Raw genomic sequence first — 22099 nt, forward strand, 5'->3', positions numbered from 1 at the left:
CCGGGGAGGGCGGGATCAGGGAGGCTTTAAAGCGAGGCCGCGAAGTTCGAATAAAATCTTTTTTAACTGCAGTTTACAGACTCGGTGTCGTTATTTCAGCGCTGCGTGTAGCACACCGCTACAATTGGTGACCCCGACGGCCCAAACGATATTTGGGCCGAAGATGACCGACGCCGCATCTGTTCATGCGGTTTCGTTGAAACTGCCAAGCTTCTGGACGCTGCGACCTCACCTATGGTTCCAGCAAGCAGAAGCCCAATTCCACGTTCGGCAGATAACCTCAGAGGACACACGTTACTACTACGTGGTGAGCTCCCTCGACCAGGACACAGCGGCCCAGGTTGAGGAGTTCCTACAGTCTCTCCCAGTGGACGGCAAATACACGGAATTCAAAGTCCTGCTCATAAGGACTTTCGGACTCTCACGGCGCGAGTGGGCTGCCCGCTTACTGCACCTGGATGGTTTGGGAGACAGACCTCCATCGGCTTTAATGAATGAGATGTTGTCTCTGGCCGGAGGACACACACCCTGCCTCATGTTTGAGCAGGCATTCCTGGAGCAGCTGCCTGAGGACATACGCCTGCTGCTGTCCGACACGGATTTCAGCGACCCCCGGAAGATGGCAGCCCGGACAGACTTGCTGTGGAACGCCAAGAAGGAGAGTGGGGCATCCGTTGCACAGATCACCAGGCCACGCTCCCAGCAGCAAACCAGTCCAGGCCCGGCCACAGAGCCCGCTAACCCCAGAGGGAGGGGTGAGGAGACCAACGAACAATGGTGCTTCTACCACCAGCGGTGGGGCGCAGAAGCCCGACGTTGTCGCCCACCCTGCCAGTTCCCGGGAAACGCCAGGGCCAGCCGCCGCTGATGGCTACGGTGGCTGGCCATCGGGATAGCCTCCTGTATGTGTGGGACAAGCGGTCGGGACGCCGTTTTTTGGTTGGCACCGGAGCCGAGATCAGCGTCTTGCCTCCAACGAGTTATGACACCCGCAACAGGGCACCGGGTCCCACCCTGAGGGCCGCGAACGGCAGCACAGTAAGGACCTACGGCACCCATACTGTGCAGCTACACTTCGGCTCCAGCCGTTTCACGTGGGACTTCACACTGGCCGCCGTAGCCCAACCGCTTCTGGGTGCGGATTTTTTGCGGTCTCACAGCCTGCTGGTCGACCTGCCGAGGCAGAAACCGGTCCACGCCAAGACCTTTCAGACGTTCTCCCTGGGAGAAGCCCAGTTGCCAGCCCCACACCTCGACTCCATCACGCTGTCAGACAACGACTTCACCAGAGTCCTGGCGGGTTTCCCATCGGTTCTGGCACTGCAGTTCGCGGCAGCCATGCCCAGACGCGGCGTACAGCACCACATCCCAACCCAGGGACCACCCCTCCACGCCCGTGCTCGAAGGCTTCCCCCGGACAAGCTCCGACTGGCGAAGGAGGAGTTCAAGAGGATGAAGGAATTGGGGATCATACGGCGGTCCGACAGCCCATGGGCCTCCCCCCTGCACATGGTGCTCAAAGCGACAGGGGGCTGGAGACCATGCGGCGACTACCACAGGCTGAACGAGGCTTCAACACCGGACCGCTACCCTGCGCCGCACATTCAGGACTTTGCAGCAAACCTGCACGGCGCACGGATCTTCTCCAAGGTAGACCTCGTCCGGGGATACCATCAAATCCCGATGCATCTGGACAACGTCCCCAAAACGGCACTCATCACCCCGTTCGGCCTTTTCGAGTTCCTCCGCATGCCGTTCGGCCTGAAGAATGCCGCACAGACGTTTCAGCGGTTAATGGACGCGGTGGGACGCGACCTGGACTTCGCTTTCATCTATTTGGACGACATCCTCATAGCCAGCAGCAGTCGTCAGGAGCATCTGTCCCACCTCCGTCAACTGTACGCCCGACTGAGTGAATACGGCCTGACAATCAACCTGGCCAAATGCCAGTTCGGGCTCAACACCATCGACTTCCTGGGCCACAGGATCACTACAGACGGGGCAACCCCTCTGCCCGCTAAGGTAGACGCAGTCCGCCATTTCCCCCGACCCACCACAATCAAAGGCCTTCAGGAATTCGTGGGTATGGTAAATTTCTACCACCGCTTCCTCCCTTCAGCTGCTCGAATCATGTGCCCCATGTTCGCCCTGATGTCGGGTCCGGGCAAGGACATTACCTGGGATGAGAAGTCCGCCGCCGCTTTCATTACAACGAAAGAAGCCTTGGCAAACGCCGCGATGCTAGTGCACCCCAGAATGGACGTCCCTACCGCCCTCACAGTGGACGCATCTAACACGGCAGTCGGTGGGGTGCTGGAACAACTCATCGAGGGGCGCTGGCAACCCCTGGCGTTTTTCAGCAAACACCTGCGACCACCCGAGCTCAAATACAGTGCTTTCGACTGGGAACTGTTGGCGCTATACCTGGCAATCCGGCATTTCAGGTACTTCTTGGAAGGTAGGCCCTTCACCGCGTTCACGGACCACAAGCTGCTTACCTTTACGTTCACGAAGGTGTCCGATCCCTGGTCGTCCCACCAGCAGCGCCATCTGTCCTACATCTCTGAATACACGACGGATGTACTGCACGTCTCGGGTAAGGACAATGTCGTGGCCGACACGCTCTCTCACCCTAACGTTCATGCCCTTTCCCAAGTGGTAGACTTTGAGGCGCTGGCAGAGGTGCAGCAGGCAGACGAGGAGATCCCTAGTTACAGAACCGCAGTCTCCGGTTTGCAGCTCCAGGACCTCCCCGTAGGCCCAGGTGAGAGGACCCTACTCTGTGACGTTGCCACCGGCCAACCCCTTCCCGTCGTCCCGACAGCCTGGCGTCGGCGCATTTTCGACTCCATTCATAACTTAGTGCACCCCTCCAACAGGACAACCGTCCGGATGGTAGCCAACAGGTTCATTTGGCACGGACTCCACAAGCAGGTCAGTGAATGGGCCAAAACATGCATGCACTGCCAGACGGCCAAGGTGCAGCGGCACACCAAAGCTCTGCCGCAGCAGTTCCACCCCACCCACCGGCGTTTCGACCACATTCATGTGGATGTCGTGGTCCCCCTGCTAGTGTCGCGTGGAGCGCGGCACCTCCTCGCTATCGTGGACCGGCGCGGCACAAAGGCCAGTCCCAAAAGGGCGCCAAGTCTGCTTCACCAACAAGGGGAAAAGCCCGCGCGGGACTGTGAGTACGTGCCCCCTACAGCATCCACACACGGGACAGGACTGTGAATACGTGCCCCCTACAGCATCCGCGCCCGGGGAGGGCGGGATCAGGGAGGCTTTAAAGCGAGGCCGCGAAGTTCGAATAAAATCTTTTTTAACTGCAGTTTACCGACTCCATGTCGTTATTTCAGCGCTGCGTGTAGCACACCGCTACAGTTACTTATTTAACTCTTCTGCTCCTTCACAGCACAGGTATTCTTATCATTCTTCTTCCTGACCCATGTACACCCTTGGACTCAACTGACCATACCATTTTCAAATCTCTTAACGGAATGGGACTTCACTTACTTGGTTCCATTTTTAATCCATGTTATCTGAGAGTGAATTTGTTGTAAATGTTTCATTAACTGTGCCCTCTGTGATCTATGCATCCTCTTGATTCTTGTTTGCGTTCAGAACTGTCAGTTTGCAAATATATGTTAGTAACGCACAGTCTTGCATCACTACTATCAGTCGTCTTGATCCTTCTGACATATTGTTTATTTGATATATAGTGATGGGCAAGCAGAAATTTACACCAGCAAAATGCTGGAAAGATTGATTCTCTACCAAGTAGGTTTAGATTCCTACTTGGATGTTCCACCTGTAGCAGTTACTTTTTAAAAAAACACTCAGAGACTAAGCACGGGGGGGGGTTGACAATGTATGACACACTCCACAAGTAACAAAGTTCTCAGTGGAAGAAAGTATGTTCGATCCTTTATTAAGAAGCCAGCAAAGACTAACAACATTGTAACAATAAAACTAATGATATAACGAAATAAGCATTCTAAGCATATTCCAACCTACTCAAACATTAGTGTTAAACATACTAAGCCAGGCGCTCAGCTTCGAAGTACAGTTGCCCTGACCTACCCCCTGCTCTAACCAGACTAAAGCTGACTTAAAGGCAACACATGAATGTGTAACAATACTCTAAACATCTGCCACACCCCTACCCACATGACAAGTTATCCATATTAAACACGCAACACTAAATACAATAAAGACAGACAGAGAATAGATACATAGCAACAATTTTCCTGCAGATTTTGTTACTCCATTAACTGTAGTCTTTTACATCTCCTCTCTAATATTATTCCTTTAAAGTAGTGGTCACCAACCTTTTTAAGCCAAAGATCCACTACCTCGGCCTTAATGAAAGGCAAGATCGACTCCAAATTGATTAGTCACACGCATGCGCACTGGGGCAGAAAAGACCGGAAGTAAAACCCCGCAACCCGGAAGTAGAAATAATGCATAAGCACCAGGGGTACCCACCCTTTTTGTTTAATATTGACAATATTCTTGTGGACCAGCCGACGGGAGGGGGTGGGGGCTGTGTTAAACACGACCTTTGCGGTTCCCAGCACTTAGCTGGTGTCCCGCCCTGCTCATGTTTTTTCCGCGGAAAAAACTCAACGGGTTCGTCTTTAAGTGCGGGGTGCTTGGACTCAAGGTACCGAAGCAGTTTTGAGGGCTTCATTGCCGCATTAGACAGCCTCCGGGCTGAACTCCATCCTCTGGCTGCCAGACGCCTTGGCCAGGTGCGGTTGGGCATGGGTCGGGTGAGAGGACAAGGTCAGGGCTGGAGGTCCCCAAGCCGGGCCCACGGCAGTCGCCGTCCGGAGGGAGGGAGCGACCGAGCCAGGAGAGCAACAGGGCACGCCCGCCCCCCTTGTAGGATCTGTCAGCATACAAAAGTTTGTTTCAGCAGATCGCAGCGAGGTAGCTGCTCTGATACTTCCGAAACCTTGAGCCCGAATTAGGTCGTCTGCGAATATTTTAGCACCGGGTTCCCCACGAACATTCGGTGTGCTAAACAGGTTCAGAGGCCCATCTGTCCGCGCTCCAGCCCTGTAGCATCGGGTATTCCCGCCGGCCGCGCTCCGGGCCGTAGCATCGGCATTTCCTGCCGGCCGCACTCCAGGCCAGTAGCATTGGCGGTTCCCGCCGACCGCGCTCTGGACCAGTAGCATCGGCGGTTCCCGCCGACCGCTCTCTGGACCAGTAGCATCGGCGGTTCCCGCCGACCGCTCTCTGGACCAGTAGCATCGGCATTTCCTGCCGACCGCGCTCTGGACCAGTAGCATCGGCGGTTCCTGCCGACCGCGCTCTGGACCAGTAGCATCGGCGGTTCCTGCCGACCGCGCTCTGGACCAGTAGCATCGGCGGTTCCTGCCGACCGCGCTCTGGACCAGTAGCATTGGCGGTTCCTGCCGACCGCGCTCTGGACCAGTAGCATTGGCGGTTCCTGCCGACCGCGCTCTGGACCAGTAGCATCGGCTCTTCCCGCCGGCTGCACTCCAGGCCAGTAGCATTGGCGGTTCTTGCCGACCGCACTCTGGACCAGTAGCATCGGCTCTTCCCGCCGGCTGCGCTCCAGGCCAGTAGCATCGGCGGTTCCCGCCAGCCGCGCGTTTAGGCGACTGATGACCTCGCATGGGTTCAAGTTCAACAGTGGCTGTGACAGGGAATGAGGAAAGGTGCAGCTGACTCATATTGTTTCCTCGTGGCCCAGTGGTTGGGGACCACTGAATTACACTGTGTAGTGCGTGGCGGGGGACCTATGCGCATGCGCACTGGGCAGAAAGAACGGAACGAAAACCCCGCAACCCGGAAACAATCCCTCACCAGTATTTGTGTATTTATTTTTCATTTTTTCTTCAGGATTTACTGGGAAAGTCTCAAAGATCGACCAGTCGATCAAGATCGACGGGTTGGCGACTGCTATTTTAAAGCATTTTGGGAAGTTTTTAGAAACATAGAAAGCCTACAGCATAATACAGGCCCTTCGGCCCACAAAGTTGTGCCAAACATGTCCCTACCAACCTTAGAAATTACTAGGCTTACCCATAGCCCTCTATTTTTCTAAGTTCCATGTACCTATCCAGGAGTCTCTGAAAAGACCCTATCGTAACCGCCTCCACCACCGTTGCTAGCAGACCATTCCACGCACTCACCACTCTCTGCGTTCATATAAAAAAAATTACCCCTGACATCTCCTCTGTACTTACTCCCCAGCACCTTAAACCTGTGTCCTCTTGTGGCAACCATTTCAGCCCTGGGAAAAAGCCCCTAACTCTCCACACGATCAATGCCTCTCATCATCTTATACCCCTCAATCAGGTCACCTATCATCCTCTGTCACTCCAAGGAGAAAAGGCCGAGTTCCCTCAACCTATTCTCATAAGGCATGCTCCCCAATCCAGGCAACATCCTTGTAAACCTCCTCTGCACCCTTTCTATGGCTTCCACATCCTTCCTGTACTGAGGCGACTAGAACTGAACACAGTACTCCAAGTGGGGTCTGACCAGGGTCCTATATAGCTGTAACATTGCCTTTTGGTTCGTAAACTTGATCCCATGATTAATGAAGGCCAATGCACTGTATGCCTTCCTAACCACAGAATCAAGCTGTACAGTGTCCTATGGACTCGGACCCCAAGATCCCTCTGATCTTCCACACTACCAAGATTCTTACCATTAATACTATATTCTGCAATCATATTTGACCTACCAAAATGAACCACTTCACACTTATCTGGGTTGAACTCCATCTGCCACTTCTCAGCCCAGTTTTGCACCCTATCAATGTCCCGCTGTAACCTCTGACAGCCCTTCGCACTATCCAACCTTACAACTCTATAGTCTAAATGAAAGACCTTACAGTTGTTCTCTGTATTCTTTCTTTTTCAGTTAAACATTTGTGCTATTTTTAAACAAAATGTGAATTTTGCTTTGAGAAGTTTTTGTACCAGAGAATGCCACACTAAATTCATCCATTGAATGAATCTTTTTAATTTCTTACCCCTAACTTTGTGAAATTGTTTAATGAATCTCACTAATAAAATTAACTATTGTTATTCCTATATCATTATCATTCATAATATTGTGGTAAATTATTCATTGTTTCGACTCTCCAGGATGCTCGGATACTCATGTTTCTCTCTATTTTACTTGTTTACCTATAAACTTTCTTGTGAACATTCACTGCACCCTTTCCATTGCTTTAATAGCCTCTCTCATAATAGCAACCCTCCCCTACCCCTTTCATTTATTGTATGGTGATGTGAAGATCTCACACTAGCATGGAATTAGCTGCAGTGGTCATCAGTGCTTATGTATCAACACTAATAGCTGCAGATGTGACCGTGAGAAAATCTTGGCCCAAACCCTTGGAGAAGACAACCTGATGCTCCTGGTCAACTTCAGTGCCATGGGCAGAAAGGAAATAAACCTTTAAAAATGCATGATTGGAAAGGAAAGCTAATTCCAGTGAAGTGATCTCATAACGAAAAGGCACAACTTGATCATAACAGCACTCTGTTTGTCAGAGAGATAAATCCAAGATCTCAGGCAATGTTCCACATTCGGCAATGGCTTATGTCTTTGTCCAAGTGAAAGTAATGGAAAGACAAGCAGGAGTAGGCCACTCAGCTCCTTGCTCCTGGCCTGATAATTCAATAAATCACATCTGATCTGTCGCCCATTTTCTGCTTTCCTGGCCCCCTGTCGCTTGCTTCCCTTAATATCCAAACATCTATCGGTCTTTTTCTTGAACAAAACTGAGCCTCCATAGTACTTGGGTAAGAATTCCAAATAGCTACTGCCCTCTGGCTGAAGAAACATCTCATCTCCATTACAATTGGTGACCCAGTAGTGTAGTGGTTAGTACAACACTTTATGACACAGGTGACCCAGGTTCAATACAGGCAGTGGCGGGATTCTCCCTGTGACCACATGGATTTCCTCTGGGTGCTCTGGTTTCCTCCCACAGACCAAGCATGTACCAGTTGGAAGGTTAAGTGGGCATTGTAAATTGTCCCTTGATTAGGCTAGGGTTAAATTGAGGGTTGCTGGGTGGTGTGGCTCGAAGGGTGGGAAAGGCATTCTTTGCGACTGATAAATAATTACATTCCATGGCTGTGATCCCTGCTTCTAAATACCCTAGCTATATGAGACATTATCCTTGCACCCATCTTACAAAGTCATGTAAGAATTTTATAGCTCAATGAGATCAACAAAGCTGACACTGGGGGACTGTCTAATCAGAAGAATGTCGTCCCCAAAACTCTGCATGATACTGCAGCTAGACAGCAGAAACCTCTCAAAAATGTGCTGGTCTATGCATTTTGTACTCCTAACCCAAAAAAAGAATATGGTTGGCATAGGATATAAAAGCCAAGAGGCTAATCTTAAACGTATGGGCAGAACCACTTTTGAAGTAATCTGTGTAGTTTTGGGCAATCTGTTTCAAGAAAGCATATGCAGCTGTTGCTTGTTGACTGCTTTGTAAATTCCCACACTGGTGACTACATTAGTTTCATAGCAATTAGAAACTAGGTGATTGCAGTGTATTTAATATTTCAGTATTGTTTGAATAATATTGTAGATGTACTGTTTGATTAATTATTAATTGTTTAATTCATTTCTGGTTATATATAAAAGTACGTGCATGGCATACAACATCATGCCATCATGTCACACGTGCATGTTATGCTTAAAGTAAAAACTAAGCTAGACTTGCATTTCAGATTTTCTGGTTTTTCTTATAATTAGCTTTATGCTTTTGGAGTTGCAAAGCATAACAGTGATCTATAATATCTTGTCCCATCACTGGATATACATGAAGAGGGACGGGATTTGCATCTTTCAGTCTCAGGCACAATATGCATTATATCTTCTGCCTTATTATATTGCGAGCTCGCTGCTTTGAGTTGCTCTGTCCTTTGAACAAGCTGTTTATATGATGTTCTTCTGCTTTGGCCAGTTTTCCAAAATAATTGCGTATTCTTACTATTTTATCCTGATGTTCCTTACTCTTAGCAGTTCTATATATGTTAAATAGTATTCATTGAAGATTTGATATAATTTTCTACATCCACACAACACCACTTGTTAAGAATGTTGTTGCCACCGGGGTGGTATTTTTTTTAGATCTCCAGTTTAATTATTTCTATTGCTCTTGAGGTTCTGTTGCCTATTTTCCTTTCACCAGAACTGAAAAATTATAATAATTTTTATGCTTTTGTGGTGTTGAGACTAATTAGATTACATTGTACTCCATGCCAAATATGTCTCGGAATTTACTTCATCAAAATTCTCTATTTTATGATCTGAAAACCAAGTAAAAGGGTGTTTCCTTGATATAAGCTAAATGTGTGCTATCATTCCCAAGGAACATAATAAAAGCCCTCATTATAAGTTATCATGTGACTATGACACATCCACACTTGGTTCTACACTGCTCTTCAAATGTTGCAAAAGATACAGTGGACCTCTCTCTTTCAATTTTCAGTCTGTATTTAAATTTTATATATAATTTATTCAATTTCTGATATTTCTCTTACAAATATTGCTTCAAGTGAATTCACCTTCAGAGGGGGGTAATATTATAGACTGCAAGTCAGAAAGGGTTAAGGATATGTTCCAGTTTGAAATGTTGCATGATCAGGTGACAGTGAAAATGGTTAACCAGTTGTGTAGGGTTGATGCATTGGTGGTAAACTGAAGTGGAGACTATGGGCTAGGCTGCAGATTTATAGTGAGGTGCATGAGATTTGCTCAGCTGGACAGTTGGAGATCTTCTCCGTAGATTTGTACTGAAAGCAGGGAAGAAGTGAATGCTGGTAATTTTCGACAAAGGGGGAATCAGTAGAATAGCAGCAAAGGCTGCAGAAAGTAACTAATGTGGGTTAACTGTGACCACCTACTCTGACTATTGGGGTCTAATTTGTTCCCAATAACCATGTGACTCTAATGCAAATGTGTCAGAGACACAAAGATTTAATTCCATCTAGATTTAAACTGTTCATGTAAATACATAATGGATCATTTCTTATTTCATAGATAGGTAGATAAATATTCCTACACAAAGTCACTTACTTTATAGTTTTAAGCATATACTATTGAGAGAGGTCAATAATTGCAGAAACCTTCACTGGATCTTTCAGTAGTAGGGTAATAGTAGATATGTGAAGAGCCAGAACATGGAATCAGACATGGATTCAATAGGCTGACTGGCTGCTCCTGTGCCTAACGTTTCTATAAATAGCATTTTTCTTTTGCTTTGCCTGTGGTGTTGCATTTATCTTCAGTATAATCTGAAATGATTGAGATCCAAGTATAAGAGTAACATTTTAGGTTATAGTACCAATATTTGGAAGGCTTGTATCATAGTTGGTTGGTAAAGTTGTGAATTGAATAAGTACCAATTATTTTGCCTAAATGATTTTTAATAAGATGGAAAGCCAATTGGTTGATGCTAGTAGAAAATAAACATGGAGAATTAAAATGAATATAGACTGTTTTATTTCTCTGTAACAACTCTTTGAATGTAATATTTTGTTCACACTCCCTTTTTTACAATACATTCTACTTGGCACAAGGTGGAGGAGGACTGATTGGGTATATTATAGAAAACAACACAAGTCTTGCAATGATATGTCTTTCTAAAATAACATGCACACACTTGCAACTACTTCTGTTCTTCAAACACAGGTGAATAATGAATCTTTAGTTGGATTCTCCCATGGTGAAGCAGTAACAACAGTCCGTAGAACAAAGGGGACTGTGATCTTAACTGTGTCAAGAGTTAAATCTTCCACCAAAGTGAACAATACAAGCAAGGGTTCTGATGTGGCAGTTTCTTTCTCCAAGGCACAGAGTGATCAAGGTAAGACATTTTTTGGGTTCAAACATTGACGTTTTAATCTTGAGGTAGAGGATGCAATGGTAAATCTTTGGTTCAGTGTACATAGGCAGATTTATAATGTAAAGATGAATAGTTCTGAAGGTCATTGGGTTTCAAACCTGTATTTCCAGTTCAAATATCAGATTAACTGTTTGTTAGCAGTGGTGATCAGTTGTTCTATTGTGATGGTGATGTTTTACATTTCACCCTACTGTTGGATTGAATACAGTGTCCACCTACTCTAGCTATATCCTTGTTTTATCATTAAAACTATCCCTTGTATTTTTTCCCCCTTCTCAGGCTTTAACCTGCCACCTTCTATCCCTTTCTGCCCCAGTGTTGTAGTTACTGGTTGTCCAAAGGGCCCAATGCATTGTAATCATTTAGTTCCAATCCTGGTCATTCATTTTGTTCCATTCTGCCATTATTACGTCAAGCTTCATCCCTTTAACATTTCTCAGATCTTAAACATTCTGATTCTTGAAGTATCCATCCTGTCTTCTTTATATAAAAAAAAGCACCCCTGAATCTTCCAAATTTAATCTCTGTTGAAGGTAGAACTACTCAGCTGTACTTGACAAAGTTAATACATCTGGAGACTGGCAACCGAACTCAATAGTGATAGCAAATTGACTCACCTAGCATTAAAGGTGGCATCACAGTTTAATTGAAAATACATTTTTTGTGCTAGTTTTTAGCCATTATGTAGAACAGCTGTCACAGTACTTAAATGTCTTTAACAAAATGTAATTAAATGGCAGCAGGACTGGGAAGTGGCCTTAACATGAAGCATCTGGCAGTCCACATATGGTATTTCGATTTTCAGTAGGTCTTTGAAAGCTGCTGCACATGAGGATGCTTAACAAGATAGAGCCCATGGTATTACAAGAAAGGTACTGGCATGGATAGAAGATTGGCTAACTGGCAGGAGGCAAAGAGTGGGAATAAAGGGAGCCTTTTCTACTTGGCTGCCGGTGACTAGAGGAGTCCCACAGGGGTCTGCATTGGGACCACTTCTTTTAACATTATATGTCAAGGATTTGCATTACAGAATTGATGGCTTTATAGCCAAGTTTGTGGATGATGCAAAGATAGGTGGAGGGGCAGATAGTGTTGAAGAAATAGGGAGTCTACAGAAGGGCTTAGACAGACTGGGAGAATGAGCAACAAAGTGGTAGATGGAACATAGCTTAGAGAAGTGTGTGGTCATGCACTTTGTTAGAAGGAATAAAGGTGTGCACGCAGGGAACCGTACTCTCTCCGGTCCTGTTCACCCTGTGCACATCAGACTTCCAATATAACTCGGAGTCCTGCCATGTGCAGAAGTTCGCTGATGACATGGCCATAGTGGGGTGTGTCAGGAATGGACAGGAGGAGGAGTATAGGAAACTGATACAGGACTTTGTGATATGGTGCAACTCAAACTACCTGCGTCTCAATATCACCAAGACCAAGGAGATGGTGGTGGACTTTAGGAGATCTAGGCCTCATATGGAGCCAGTGATCATTAATGGAGAATGTGTGGAGCAGGTTAAGACCTACAAGTATCTGGGAGTACAGTTAGACGAGAAGCTAGACTGGACTGCCAACACAGATGCCTTGTGCAGGAAGGCACAGAGTCGACTGTACTTCCTTAGAAGGTTGGCGTCATTCAATGTCTGTAGTGAGATACTGAAGATGTTCTATAGGTCAGTTGTGGAGAGCGCCCTCTTCTTTGTGGTGGCGTGTTGGGGAGGAAGCATTAAGAAGAGGGACACCTCACGTCTTAATAAGCTGGTAAGGAAGGCGGGCTCTGTCGTGGGCAAAGTACTGGAGAGTTTAACATCGGTAGCTGAGCGAAGGGCGCTGAGTAGGCTACGGTCAATTATGGAAAACTCTGAACATCCTCTACATAGCACCATCCAGAGACAGAGAAGCAGTTTCAGCGACAGGTTACTATCGATGCAATGCTCCTCAGACAGGATGAAGAGGTCAATACTCCCCAATGCCATTAGGCTTTACAATTCAACTGCCAGGACTTAAGAACTTTTTAAAAGCTATTATTAATGCTTTTTGAGATAGTGATTTAGATGCATATCATATTTTTTACTGAGTTAAGTATTGTATGTAATTAGTTTTGCTACAACAAGTGTATGGGACATTGGAAAAAAAGTTGAATTTCCCCATGGGGATGAATAAAGTATCTATCTATCTATCTATCTATCTATCTATCTGTTTCTAAATGGAGAAAAAGTTCTAAAATCAGAATTGCAAAGGGCCTTGGAGTGCTTGTACACGATTCCCTAAAGGTTAACTTGCAGGTTGAGTTGGTGGTAAGGAAGGCAAATTCAATGTTAGCATTGATTTTGAGAGGACTAGAATACAAAAGCAAGGATGTAATTCTGAGGCTTCATAAGGCATTGGTTAGACTGCAGTCATAGTATAGTGAGCAGCTTTGGGTCCCTTATCGAAGAAAAGATGTGCTGGCATTGGAGAGGGTAGAGAGGAGGTTCACGAGAATTATCCCAGGTTAACATATGAGGAACATTTGATGGCCTTGGGCCTGTACTCGCTGGCAATTAGAAGAATGAAGGTGAATCTCATTGAAACCTATTGAATACTGAAAAGCTTAGATGGAGTGGACATGAAGAGGGTATTTCCTGCAGTGAGGGAGTTTTGAACCAAAGGATACAGCCTCAGAATACAAAGATGTCTCTTTAGAACAGTGATGAGGAGAAATTTCTTTAGCCAGATGGTGGTGAATCTGTGTAGTTCATTACCAGAGATGGCTGTGAAGGCCTAGTCATTAGGTATATTTAAAACAGAGATTGATATGTTCTTGATTGGTAAGGGTGTCAAAGGTTACAGGGAGAAGCAGGAGAATAGGGTTGAGAGGGATAATAAATCAATTATGATGAAATGGAGGAGCAGATTTGATGGGCCAAATGGCCTAATTTTTCTTCTATGTCTTCTGGTCACACTTGCAGGATTGTGTTCAGTTTTGGGCCCCTAATCTAAGAAGTGATATGCTGGCATTTGAGAGGACCCAAAGGAGATTCACGAGAATTATCCCAGAAGTGAAAGGGTTAATGTACGAGGAGTGTTTGATGGTTCTGGACCTAAAATTGTGGGCATTTAGAAGAATGAGGACCTCACTAAAACCTGTCGAATATTAAAAGACCTAAGTAGAGTGGATGTGGAGAGGATGTTTTCTATAGTGGGGAGACTCAGACCAGAAAGCACAGCCTCACAACAGAAGGACGTCCATTTAGATCACAGATGGCTATGTAGGCCAAGTCATTGTTTAAGGTGGAGTGTGATAGGTTCTTGATTAATCAGGACATCAAAAGTCATGGGGAGAAGGCAGGAGAAGGGGGTTGAGAGGGATAATAGATCAATCATGATGGAATGGTGGAGCAGACTCGATGGGCTGAATGGTCTAATTCTGCTCCTATGTCTTATGGTCTAAATATAAATAAAGCCTTTTTAATGTCAATGTTGAGTTTATTGTCAAATGCACAGTATACGTATGCACAGGTGCAATGGAAATCTTGCAGTAGTACCACGGGCACATAACATCTGATACACAGCATTCACAATAAAAATATATAAAATCTACAGAATTAAGAAAGAATGCAATTAGTATTGCAAAATGGTAAAAGTGTTGCTATGCCGAGGTAGTAATTAGTGTTGTGCAGGTTGGTTCAAGAACTGAATGGTTGAAGAGAAGGGGCAGTTCGTAAACCTGGTGTCCTGTGAGTTCAGGCATCTGTACCTCTTGCACATGGTAGCTACAATCTTTAGTATTAAATGTTGCCCTCTTGCGGCGGCACCTCATGTAGATACTACTGATGGTGGGGAAGGATGTGCCCGTGATATTTTGGGCTGAGTCCAGTACTCTCTACAACTTTTTACCTTCCATTGCATTCAAATTGCCAGACCAGGCTATGATGTAACCAGTCAGGATACTTTAAACAGTATATCTGTAGATGTTTAAAGAGTTTGGAGTGACATGCTAAACTTCCTTAAACTTCAAAGAAAGTAAAGATACTATCATGGCTTCCTTGTGATTGCATCTATGTGTTGGGCCCAGGACAGGTCATCCAATATGCCGATCCACCAAAGTAGACTGGTATATGTTCACCTCTCTTTCCCTTCCCAAAGTCAACAATCAATTCTGTAGTTCTAGTGAATTTGAGCAAGAGGTTGTTGCCATGGCAGTACTCAACAAGGTGTTCTATGTGTTGCTCCTGTACACTGACTCATCACCACCTGTGATTTGTCCAACAACAGTGATGTCATCAATGAAATTGCCTATGACATTTGTAATAAGATATTAGTTGTTGAGTGTTAGAAAATAAAAACATGTTCTTTGAAAACATTTAGGATATTCTCACTGGTCAATTGAATAACTGAGACCTAACAAAAATGTAGTGTTACTTTCAAGCCCAAAGAAATATGGAACATTCATTTTCATAAGTGAATATACTCTGCTCAAAAATTGCAAGGACTGATACTAACAGGCTGGCTTCCATTTAAGCTGGATGGGGCCCTCTAAAGATGGACAGCCAGTTAGAGAGAACAAACCTCACTGTACCAAATATTCAGACTTGAGTGGCAAGATTCCTTAACTTGTTTTATTTCTTGAGCAGAGAATAGTCCGCTTGGTATGGAGGAAGATGGTAATTCTAAACAGTTAAGTGAACAGAATGAGGAAGAAAAATCTGCCAAATCAGAAGATACAGATTGTGAAGGGTTTTCTCTGCCTGAAGACTCCCCTGAGGTACTTAACAGTTATAACTTGTATCTCTTTTTGTACAAATGAAACTGTTAGAGCCATTAGCATGAGGTCAAACTGCATGTAGAACATTTTACCAAAGCAAAATGTCTTTCATTATTTGACTTTGGGACTGATGGCTGTTGGTGTGCCCCAGTAGTATCACTTAACTCTTGTACAAACTCCATTGCAGTATTGATGTGGCGGTCTTCTGTTAAGTTGTGCTGTGTTTCAGATGAAACAAACCAAGATCGCTTCCATTGATATTAATGTAAAAAAAAACCTATGGCACTTTTCAGAAAGAAGGTGGTATTTCTCTTAATATCATGGGCAATTATTTATGTCAGATGACAAACAAAATCAGATTATTTGGTCCTTTATCTTAACGCTACTGGGAGTAACTTCCTATGTGAAAATAGTGTGTTTTCAGTTAAGTATTCAGCAGGGATATTTATAAACCAACCTGATGTAGACTGTGACCAGATGCAAATACAAATAAAGTTCACTACGGCTGGTCAAACTTCCTCACAAGTCTAATTAAATTCTATAAGGAAAAGATTAAGCGTGGATTAACCAGGGTTTCACAGAGCTGCAACATTACCTCACGGCTCTTAAACTCAATCCCCTGACTAATGAATTACAAGTCAACATACTCCACCTTAACCATCCTATCAACCTGCACTGCATCTTTGAGGAACTATGGATGTGGACCCCAAGAACCCTCTGATCCTCCACACTACGAAAAATCTGCAATAAACACTGTTCTGGATTGTACTCCATCTGCTATTTTTCAGCCTGGCTCTGCATCCTGTTATGTCTTGTTTATTTATTTACTGACATACAGAGCAGAATAAGCACTGCTCAGCAATTCCTTAACAGTCCTCTCCAATAGTTTTCCACCTCTGACATAAAGACTCTCTGGTGTATAATTCCCAGGATTATTTCTAATTACCCTATTTGAACAAAAGAATAACATTAGCCAATCTCCAATTCTCTCGTACTACTGCTGTGGGCTGTGAGGGTGCAAAGATCATCTTCAATGCCCCAGCAATATCTTCACTTGTTTCCCATAATACTCTAGGTTATATCCTGTCCGACCCCAGGAACTTACTCATCCGAGTGTTCTTCCAGCTATAACTGCCTCTTTCTTAATCACAACATGCTACAGCAGATGTGTCTGTTCTACACTGACCTCACATTCATAAAGGTCCTTCTCACTGGTGAATACTGAAGCAAAGTATTCACTAAGAACTTCCCCTACTTCCTATGACTCCAGGCAGATGTCCTGAACAATCCTACCCTCTGTAGTTATCCTGCTGTTTTTCACATCTGTGTAGGACACCTTGGAGTTTTCCTTCATCCTACTTGCTGCAGCCTTCTTATATCCCATTCCAGCTCTACCAACTTTTCTAAGTCCCTTCTTAAACTCCTTCCTGACTAACCTTATAACTCTCAAGAACCTTGTTTGATCCTTGCTCCCTAGACCTCGAGTCTTCATTCTTCTTCCTCTTGATTAAAAGTTCCACCTCTGTTATAAATCATGGTTCCTTCACTCTACCATCTTTTCCCTGTCTCAACGGGACAAGCCTGTCCAGAATCCCATGCAAGTGCTCCCTAAACAACCTCTGCATTATTGCTTTGCATTTCCCTGAGAACATCTGTTCCTAACTTACACTCCAGTGTTCCAGCCTAATACGCTTATAATTAGCTCTTCCGCAATTTAATACTTTCTGCTCCCTGTCTTTATCCATGGCCATGCTCAATGTCAGGGAATTATGCTCATTATCTCTGAAATGCTTACCCACCAAGTGAATTGGCACCTGACCAGATTCAGCACCTGGTTCTAGATCTAATATGGCCTCTCTGCTAGTAGCATGTCCACATATTGTGTGAGGAATCCTTCCTGGACACACCTAACGTATTCTCCCCATCTAAATCTTCTTCACTAAGAAGGTGCCAATCAATATTGGGAAAATTGAAGTCACCCTGACAGCAACCCTGTTAGTTTTGCACCTTTCCAAAATCTGCCTGTTTATTTGCTCTTCAATGTCCTGGTAGTTATTGGTGAGCCTACAAAATACTCCCAGTAGGGTGATTGATCCTTCCTGTCTCTGACTTTCACCCACACTGACTTGGTAGACATTACCTTCAAGATGTCCTCTCTTTCTACAGCTATGATATCATTCCTCATTAACAATTCCATTCCTTTCCCATTTCATCTTCTTCCTTATCCCTTATGAAACATCTAAAAACCCCAGAACATCAAGTAGCCAGTCCTGCCCTTGTTATATCCACATCTCGGTAATAGTCACAGCATTGTATTTCCACATACTGATCAATGCTCTGATAGTTCCCATGAAGTCTCATTGATCAAACCATCAGCAAAGTAACCTGTCCTACTCAGCTATTGAAGTTCTATGCTCCATCTCAATATCACATAGATAAGGCACAGACCATGCCCTGAATGAGGATTTCATTATTCTACAAGGGTGATCAGGTTAACTGATGAATGGGCTGTGTTGCACATAGTTAGCAAACCAGTACAAGGTTAACAACCAGAGCTCGTCTTCAGTAATCAATGTGCAAATTACAACTGTCCTTAATAATATTGGTAGGAATAACTATGTACAGCTGTTGTGGAAACTAGCCATGCTTCGCATTGTTGCCCTCCAATGCAAGATTCAGAGCAGACCTAGGTGTTGAAAGTTGGGTATGGATAAGGCACTGCGAGGTTTCATTGATAGCAAGCTTCAAGCTTTGCAGTGGAATCGGTTTGTCATCGAGGTACGATTTGACTGAGTACAGTTTCAAGGAGCCTTAGTAAAATTGAAGTCTGTGGGAAACGGAAAGAATCTCCTTCAGCTGAATTATACCCACTAAAAGGTAAGGTGGTTGTGACTGTTGGAGAGCAATCATCTCAGCACTCTGTTGAAGGAGCTCCTGAGAGCAGTGTCCTAGGCATCTTCAACTCCTTCATCAATGACCTTTTTCCATGCTAAGGAGTGAACGTGTTCACTGGTAATTTTGTAACGTTCAGTTGCATTAAGTGTTTAGCAGGTAAGGAGATGTCCATTCTGGTGTACAGTAAAAGGCAGACAATAGCCGAGCTCCTAGTGACAAATGGTGTTTAATATTTGATCTTCACTGGTGTCAGATAATGAGCTTCTATAGGAAGTGATTCTACACTGCCCTGAAGCTTAATAGCATTACCATTTAATTCCCCCTCAAAGTATTCATTGGGGGAGCAGGTGTTAGTGATATGGGTGGGGGCAACCAAAATCTTAAATGGAGTAGCCAAATAGACAGAGGTAATCAGAAGCTATGCTTCCTGAATTACAAAATCACATTAACTATCTATAAGCCAGAAGTCAAGAGTGTTTTGGACTGTTCACCTAGTCTAACAAGACTCTAGCATTTCTTTTATCCTGGACTTACGCCCATATTAAACCTTCACACCCTTCTCCTCATGGTAAAAATATGAACCATTTTGTACCATCTACAAAATGCATTGCAGCAACTTGCTGGCATCTTAAAAAGAAACTGCAGCTTTTGCTACTCAACTGGACAAGGCCAACTGGTACAAAGGAATCTCCCAAGTTTCCCTTCATGCACCATCTTGGCTTTAAAAATAAAGAGTTTCTCTTCACTGCTGCTGTATCAAAATCCAGTAAGTCTTTGCCTAATAAGATATGAGGGTGCCTTAAGTATTTGACTGAAGCAGTTCAAGAAGTTGACCCACCACCATCTTCAGGGAGCTTATTAGAGATGGGCAATAAGTTGTGATCTTGCAGCCAGACACAAACCGTGTGCATTACTTTTAAAAAAAAAAACTTTAATGTAAAAGTGATTATTCAGTATGCTGAATTGGCATCCATATTGATGGGACAATTATAAGCAGCTTGGTGAAATGGGCTGCTATCTCAGTAAAGCACTCCTTCAGCCATTTTGTCTGGCCAAGTATTCTTTTAATTTACCTAGTGTTCTTGTGTTTGATAAGCATTGAAATGCATTGGTGCTGCTTCCTGCACCCATGCAGAGCTTTGTCAGCTTAGCAACTTTGCTACCAATTTCCATCCAGATTTCATATTTACTTGGTTCATTTCCAACACCTCTCTCACCATTCTTGGCCTGTCTCCAACTCAGGAGCTAGATTATCCACCAACATTTGCTACAAACCCATCAACTTGCACAGCTCCCTCGACTACACCTCTTTCCACTCTCACTTTCAAAGGATGCCATTCCCTTTTCACATTCCTAATTCTCCAGCACATCTGTTACTACAATGAGTCCTTCCATCTCGGCTGTCCTGTTTTTTTTTCAGAAAATGCCCCCTTATCCTCACATACCACCCCGTAAACCTCTATATCCAATACATTATTCTCCACAACTTCCGGCATCTCCAATGGGATCCTAGAAGTTTTAATTCCACGTCCCATTCCAACATTCATATTTCTGTTCATGGCCGTCTCTACTGCCACATTGAAGCCCCAAAACATCAGCTCTTCGTTTCTCTCCATAGATGCTGCCTGACTTGCTTCTTTCCTCCAGCACATTCTGAGTATTGCTCTAGATTTCCAGCATCTGCAATCTCTTATGTCTGAATTCTTTAATATTACTTTACCACCATATTCCCATAAGTGAATATCTATTGCAAATTTAAATATTCTCACCATTTGAGTAATCCTAACACTCTGGCAGCTTTCTCTGCATTCTCATTCAGCTCCTAGAGGCTGTATCATTCTAACACAAACACAACCTCAACTTTGATCTTATTTACCAAGTCCTGAGGCATTCCACAGCTTGCTGAATCCTGGGTCCAGATACACAGCATCTGCCTCATCAGTTTTATACCAGCCATTGCTGGCATATCTATTTTACATCCTCCTCTTCCCCCTTCGTACAAATGGAATCATTGGTTGTAATGGAAAAGATACATTTATTTTTTAATTTTCTTTGAATAATTTGTTTTAATAAGTACATGTATAATGAGTTTATTTTTTTCTCAAATTATTTTTAGTTTTTTTGCATTAAGTTTAAATGTTTTAAACTGAGCTGCCGAGATGGTTGAGGATCATGCAACAGCAACTGGCTCGTGCAAATCTGTTGCCGCATGTATTCCAGCCCAAGAGAGAGATGTAATTAATGTTAAAATGTTGTATTTGGCACTGGATACAGAAAACATTACAAGTCGGACCATTGGAGAGATAAGCACATGTACTACACCTGACTTGAATGGATTGGTCAAAAGAGTTTTTGTCTGTGTTGAGTTTAAAGAGAAGAAAGATTAGTCATAATCTCTAGGCAGTTTAACTGCTGTGCCATGTTATTTCCACTTGATTAAAGGGGTGGCAGTGTTGCAGATCTGGAAAGAATTTTTTTAAGAAGGAATTTTTCATTGGGTGACAGTAACTAGGGCAGCAGCATCATGTTCAAAAATTAGAGAGTTTTTAAAGTTTACAAGTCATGATTTCTGTGTTTATTGGCATTTTCTGTGCTTTGATGCACTGCATGGGAAATGTGGGCAAGAATTGTGGTGAGCTGTGACAGATGTTTACACCTGCTGAGTCAGTCTCCCATCTCTCGGGATTACAGTGCAGGATTACATCATATACTTCACTGCACTGCTGAAAGATACTATATTGTCAGGTATGGGATTATTTTTGGACAAAATTATAGAGGCTACTGGTCATGGTCGTCTAGTGCTCTAGTGCTCTGTTATTTTTCTTGACGTCCTGACAATTTTCTTCTCTCTAGCTAAGATATATGAAAGAGTTAATGTACAGTGCCTATAAAAAGTATTCACCATCACACCCCCCCCCCCCCCCCCTTGGAAGTTTTCATGGTTTATTGTTTCACAACAATATCTAAATCGGAGCTAGAGGCTGAGAGTGAAGGAGTAAGGAATCTCGGAGAGAAGCCATTTATTTTCCCACTGCTCGGGGAAAAGAGGCTGGAGTGCGCAGGTGCATGATGTCAGCCAGTAGAGCACCAAAGGTTTTAAAAGGTGACCACCATATCCAGCGGGCTGCGGAGTGAGAGGGAGCAGAGAGGGATGGCTTTGGCTCAACAGGCAGAGGCGTGAACAGGCAGAGGCGAGGGTAAGTTCTGGTAAGTTTTGTTAATTTAGAATAAAGAGAATGCCAGGCAGGATGTTGGAATGCTCCTCTTGCAGGATGTGGGAAGTCAGGGAGACCTCCTGACAACGATACCTGCAAGAAATGTATCCAGCTGTAAATCCTAACAAACTGCGTTAGGAAACTGGAGCAGGAGCTGGATCACCTCCGGATCATTCAGGAGAATGAGAGGTTTATAGATAGTAGCCACAGGGAGACAGTTACGCCAAAGGAGCAGTGCACAGGTAATTGGGTTACTGTCAAGTGAGGGAAGGGGAGAGGGCAGGCAGAGCAGGGCTCCCCTGTGGCCATTCCCCTCAACAACAA

General features: G+C 44.5%; 1 protein-coding gene across 2 annotated transcripts in view; it reads left to right on the forward strand.

The window, feature by feature from the left end:
* The window catches only part of ptpn13 (protein tyrosine phosphatase non-receptor type 13), a 294978-nt gene that overhangs the window by 242655 nt on the left and 30224 nt on the right, over positions 1-22099 (forward strand). For both annotated transcript variants that reach the window (XM_073065248.1, XM_073065249.1), the window contains exons 37-38: positions 10711-10885; positions 15535-15665. In XM_073065248.1, coding sequence (XP_072921349.1) covers positions 10711-10885; positions 15535-15665 — 306 coding nt within the window. The remainder of the gene's footprint in view (positions 1-10710; positions 10886-15534; positions 15666-22099) is intronic.

This window comes from Hemitrygon akajei, chromosome 13 (genome assembly GCF_048418815.1).
Source record: "Hemitrygon akajei chromosome 13, sHemAka1.3, whole genome shotgun sequence".
NCBI lineage: Eukaryota > Metazoa > Chordata > Chondrichthyes > Myliobatiformes > Dasyatidae > Hemitrygon > Hemitrygon akajei.